At 41.9% G+C, this 5,629-nt stretch overlaps 2 protein-coding genes across 2 annotated transcripts; both read left to right on the forward strand.

Annotated features, from left to right (window-relative positions):
* The first annotated feature begins 434 nt into the window (after positions 1-434).
* LOC118389366 (probable ATP-dependent RNA helicase DDX27) lies at positions 435-2,540 on the forward strand. Its single transcript, XM_035779285.2, has 2 exons — positions 435-934; positions 2,076-2,540. The coding sequence occupies exons 1-2, from the start codon at positions 716-718 to the stop codon at positions 2,247-2,249; spliced, it is 393 nt and encodes a 130-aa protein (XP_035635178.2). The 5' UTR covers positions 435-715; the 3' UTR covers positions 2,250-2,540.
* An 801-nt stretch (positions 2,541-3,341) lies between these two features.
* Positions 3,342-5,170, forward strand: LOC127932245 (probable ATP-dependent RNA helicase DDX27). The gene is made up of 2 exons (XM_052527258.1): positions 3,342-3,460; positions 4,229-5,170. The coding sequence occupies exons 1-2, from the start codon at positions 3,398-3,400 to the stop codon at positions 4,397-4,399; spliced, it is 234 nt and encodes a 77-aa protein (XP_052383218.1). The 5' UTR covers positions 3,342-3,397; the 3' UTR covers positions 4,400-5,170.
* The last annotated feature ends 459 nt before the right edge of the window (positions 5,171-5,629 follow it).

Here is a 5,629-nt window from a genome sequence, read left to right on the forward strand (position 1 = left end):
ATCAGTGGTAGGCTGTATAAATCTCTGCATGCAAATATATATTGTGTTTGCAATTGAAATGCTCATATCACAATTTGGTTTTGTACAGGATATGTACAGTGGGGAGAACAAGTATTTGATACACTGCCGATTTTGAAAGTTTTCTTACTTAATAATAATATATGCCATTTAGCAGACGCTTTTATCCAAAGCGACTTACAGTCATGTGTGCATACATTCTACGTATGGGTGGTCCCGGGGATCGAACCCACTACCCTGGCGTTACAAGCGCCATGCTCTACCAACTGAGCTACAGAAGCACCATACTTATAAAGCATGTAGAGGTCTGTCATTTTTATCATAGGTACACTTCAACTGTGAGAGACGGAATCTAAAACAAAAATCTAGAAAATCACATTGATCACACATGATTTTTAAGTAATTAATTTGCATTTTATTGCATGACATAAGTATTTGATCACCTACCAACCAGGGAAGGAGATAAGAAGGCCGTTGTGGGCGGTGAGTTGTCTGGACAACTATCACAATAAAGTTGTGAAGTAAAGTACAACATGTAGCCGAAAGTTCACTGCTCACCTTTTTCAACTTTGTCATTTTCCATCGTCATTTTCCATTGAACATAAATGGAAAACCATGAGGTTGAAAAAGGTGAACATTGAACTTTCTGATACATGTAGCAATCTTGACTAACTGTGGGTGTGTCACCAGTCTGTGCATGTGTGTCTCATGCCTGTGTGTGTTTTGTGTTTGTTTCCTTTGTCTATGTCTGTGCTTCTCAGCCCTGCTGACACAGACGTTCCAGGACCACGTGATGGTATTCACCCAGACTAAGAAGCAGGCCCACCGGATGCACATCCTCCTGGGCCTGATGGGGCTAAAGGTGGGGGAGCTGCACGGGAACCTGTCCCAGACCCAAAAGACTGAAGAGCCCCAGGTACCTAGACACTTTCCAACTAACTGGCATTACAACTGGGCTTGCGCTGCTCCACAAAGAATTACGCTCAACAATTGAACGTGCGGTTCTTGATAAATTGCTATGCAAAAGCTATTCCTCCAGTGTAAGCAGCTTAAAACCTACTATTTTTGCGATGCCCCAGTGTAGCTCCCCTGTAACACTTACAGTTACACACTATTACCTACTTACACACTATTACCTGATTTACACTATTGGACCAAGCAAAGTCGAGCTGTACTGAGCTGGCCCGGTTACGCATCCACCATAGTTGCGGCAACCGTGCTGAAAAGGACAATGTGAAATGAAACTACTTTTTGTGTCGTTTTTTTTGTTGTCAATCAGGCATTTGACATTGCTAAAATAATAAGTATGCATAATACATACCCAGTCATCTTTTCTCAGAAATTAATCGAGTAGCTGGTGCAAGATTTTTGTTCTGTTGTGCAGAGATAAATAAGTAGAGGTCAGGGTGGGAAATACATTTTTGGGTCAGCCAGCAAAAACAATCTACCAGCCACTCAACATTTACCTGCCCAAATATATATTTTTACATACATTTTTTTAAATCAATGGATGAGTATGCTTTGTAATGTTTCTAAAGCAAAAAATGTATTACTAGTATGTATTACATTCTCAATCAAGCACGAACATTTCAGCTGGCCCTGCTGGCCCAGCTGGATGGGACGTTACCGTGGTAACTGGGCACACTCTTGTCTTCCTAGCAGCAAACTCAAACTAACATTGAAAAACAACCTAGTGTGTGAACAAAGCTATACAACTGGCCAAGAAACATGAGGACAAAGTCACACTTTAGTAGCTTTTCTTGTCAATTGTGACCAACTTCGACATGTGGGCTTTTGATTGAAAAAACGTTTCCCAAATGCTCTGTGACTACCCACCAACGTGGCTAATGAAATAGTCATTCTTACACACCAATGACAAAATCTTCCCGCGTTTGGCGGGTGTTAATTTACCACCCTACTAGTGGCTATAATTTACATAAAAGCTGCCCTTCACTGTAGAAATGAACCATTTCTCCTCAGATGATCAACCTGACCATGCTGATGAAGCCATTTTCAGATTGAGATGCACCCGCTAACATTGTCGTTCTCCTCCACAGGTGATCAACTTCACCATGCCCAACACAATGAAGACATTGGTTGGGCCGCACAGCCAGAACCTGCAAGGTGGGTCGCTCTGTGTCCATGGTGGGCGAGACAGAGAGGCAGATGCTCAAGGACATTGTCAGGAAGGCCAAGACCCCTGTGAATTCCCGTGTCATGGCACAAGGTAAAAGCTCAACACTAGGACCCTTTTAAAATACTGCAGAAATGCATCTTTCCTTCCTTGTGTACTTGAGATAATATCTATAAGTGTTTGGATCGGTATAGGCAGGGATATCACCCTGTTAATTTGAACAATTCAAATCATTCAGATCACTGATTACTTAAAGGAAGGTAAGGATTCATTTCTAAAGTTTTCAAAATGTTGAAGTCGATTTCTATTGCAACGGGACTCATCTGACTAAATAAAATAAAAGGAACCTCGGTATACCTACTCCTCATTCAAGAGGGACTCTAGTCTTCCAAAGTTGTACAATTCAATGTTATTCTTAAAGGATATTTCAATTAGATTTTTTTCTTCTGGTTGTGCTTTTGTGATGACTGAGCTGTTCTCTCTCTCTCTCCTTCAGAGGTGATTTCAAAGTTCCGAGACCTGATTGAGAAGCTGGAGAAGGACGTGTACGCCGTCAGGTGCCTGGAGAGAGAAGAGAGGGCCATGGCCTACTCGGAGGCTCAGGTAAAAAGCAGCATATTGTGTGTATTCAAATACATGGTAGTGTGTTCCTGTGTTCATATATGTGTATGTGTATTTTGTGTGTGTGTGTGCGCATGTGTCATTCAGATCAGTGTGGCACAGAAGCAGCTAGCATAAAACGCAGACGAAGACAGACCTCCAGAGGACATGGTTCCAAATGCACGACGAGCGCAAGAAAGACCGCAGGGAGTACCGCAGACCAACACTTACTATAGGCCTGCCAACCTTCCTACCATGTTCCTTGCTGCTACTAGATGGCATCTTCATATCACAACATCCTGCCCTTTCGATGTTATATACACAGTGCATGCAGAGCATTACCATGGGCAGCATAACTCATCTCACTGCAACCAATGCCAACGACCTCGACTACAGCTCAACTAAAACAGGCCCTTGACTAAGACCCAGCTAGGGTCAGCACTTTGTTGGTCTCTCTTGTATGTACATTCAATTGAGCCTTTTGAGGCTTAACTGTCTGTGTGCAGATGTATCTGTTTTCTTTGAGCTGTGTATGAGCACCTTGTAAAGCCCAAAGGCAGCAAAAATCTCTATCTGCATAATTCATGATTTAACTTTATTTCACCTTTGTTTCTGCCAGTGACCAAAGCTCTAGCGGACTTTGACATGGCCCTAAGGGGAAAGAAGGGCGAGAAGTACATCATAGAGGGGAAAAGTAAAGAGTTATCGGTACGAGTGCTCATATTAGTTCTCTGTTTGACTGGTACCATATGTTTTTTTCCTAGATTTGTCTGTCATTTTGTTCTGTATAATTCAAATTAATGTTAACAGAATTCCCCATCAACAGTGTTTCCACTCAGAAATATTTTACTTATTCATTTACACACTTTATAGCATTGAAACCATTACATTTGACTAATAATTTGCCATTTATGTCCTCTGTACACTAGATATGGTATTGAACGAATTATAAACTGGTAAGGGATGCAACAGTTGAAAGTCCAACTCAGGCTAGCCAGCTCAAATCTCCAAGCGATCAGTTCTGTCATATAACTAAATTACATTTATGTTTACTTAGCAATCTTAGAGTATCCTGTAGTTATCAGGGTATACATCAGTCCATATTGTAAGGAGCCTTGTCCGAGCCAGAGTGGCCCATATGGTAGGAGCCTATCCTCTGTCTGTAGCGCAAGGCAGCTTGATGTACAAGTACACTTCCTGGATAGGACGCTACTCTATCTGAGCGTTATTACTTTCACTATGCAGTTGGAGCTAGATAACCTTTTCTTCCCTAGTTGTCTCCACTGAAATTAAATGTGCTAGAGTGACATTTATTGTATTGTGCACGTCTCTCTATAATTTTCGTATAACATACAACTACATAAACATTGTAAAGCAAAGCAGACGCGTGTGTATATACATCATCTTTGGGTCACATACTTTTTCAGTTAGCTGTGTATCTTATCCAATCACCGTTTTCTCTTTCGTGCCTCTCAGTCTGAGGACAGAGACCAGTTTGAGATCCTCAAGTCCCAGATGTACGCCGAGCGACCAACCAAGAGGGACTGCACACTCAAACGAGCCAGGGCCATGCCAGAGGATGAGCCTGTCCAGAAAAGTGCGCTTTTATCACACACTTTTAAACAGCTAATTACTCATATTCTATAAAGAACTGTGCCGTGTTCGTAAAGCATCTCAGGAGTAGGCGCGCTGATCTAGTATCAGTTTTGCCTTCAAGTTCAAAATGAATGATTACATGAAGTATAGTACTCCTACTCTGAAACACTAAGAATAGGAACCATGGTTTTTCATATTTTGTGTTCCAAGTGGGTGGCTTATTAAATTAACGTTTTACTGCTTAAATGGCCATCACCATCATCACAATCTGGCCATGAACAAGGAGAAGCCGTGCCGGCTGATCAGCCGGTTACAGACTAATTTTCTGCCTGAAACTTTTTCCAATTCATAATAAACGAGGATTCTTTTGATTTAAATGTTTCAATTCAGTAGTCTGTTGAAGCGTCTCGCACTAGAATGATATGCATCTTCATTCTATCCATGTAATGGTGCGGAGGGGAGTGCTGCCGTTTTATCAGCTCTTAACCAACCATGCTATTTTTTTGTTGTTGCGTTGTTTTGTTATTTGTTTTGTACATAATTTGTTTTGTACATAATGCTGCTGCTACCGTCTCTTATGACCGAAAATAACTTCTAGACATCAGAACTGGGATTAGTCACATCAAATTGGACGAAGAGTTCTTTAATGGGTCGAACGGGGGGGGATACACAACTACAGACACTCGACCAGGCCCAGATCGCTGTGATTCGATGGAAAAGGAAATGGAGGTTTTGCAGAAAGAGATCAGGGTGCCTTGTGTAGACAACAAGTGGCTAATCTGTCCTTGCCTTCTATCCTGCTAGCTAACGTTCAATCGCTGGAAAATAAATGGGACGAACTGAAAGCACGTATATCCTACCAACAGGACATTAAAAACTGTAATATCCTATGTTTCACTGAGTCGTGGCTGAACGACGACATTAGGAACATACAGCTGGCGGGTTGTACACTCTATCGAGCCTCTGGTAAGACACGGGGCAGGGGCCTATGCATATATGTAAACAACAGCTGGTGCACGACATCTAAGGAAGTCTCAAGGTTTTACTCGCCTGAGGTAGAGTATTTCATAATAAGTTGTAGCCACACTATCTACCGAGAGAGTTTTCATCTGTATTTTTCGTAGCTGTCTACTTACCACCACAGACTGAGGCTGGCGCTAAAACCCCAATCGATGAGCTGTTTTCTGCCGTAAGCAAACAGGAAAACGTTCATCCAGAGGCAGCGCTCCTAGTGGAATTTAATGGAGGGAAACTTATTAAAACAGTTTTACCTCATTTCTA

The sequence above is a fragment of the Oncorhynchus keta genome, chromosome 10, assembly GCF_023373465.1.
Source record: "Oncorhynchus keta strain PuntledgeMale-10-30-2019 chromosome 10, Oket_V2, whole genome shotgun sequence".
Classification (NCBI taxonomy): Eukaryota; Metazoa; Chordata; class Actinopteri; order Salmoniformes; family Salmonidae; genus Oncorhynchus; species Oncorhynchus keta.

Coding starts and splice junctions, on each gene's coding strand:
- LOC118389366 (XM_035779285.2), top strand. CDS start 716: ATGTGTGTCTCATGCCTGTGTGTGTTTTGTGTTTGTTTCCTTTGTCTA. Junction 935..2,075: donor AAAAGACTGAAGAGCCCCAG/GTACCTAGACAC, acceptor TCTCCTCCACAG/GTGATCAACTTCACCATGCC.
- LOC127932245 (XM_052527258.1), top strand. CDS start 3,398: ATGGCCCTAAGGGGAAAGAAGGGCGAGAAGTACATCATAGAGGGGAAA. Junction 3,461..4,228: donor GGAAAAGTAAAGAGTTATCG/GTACGAGTGCTC, acceptor CGTGCCTCTCAG/TCTGAGGACAGAGACCAGTT.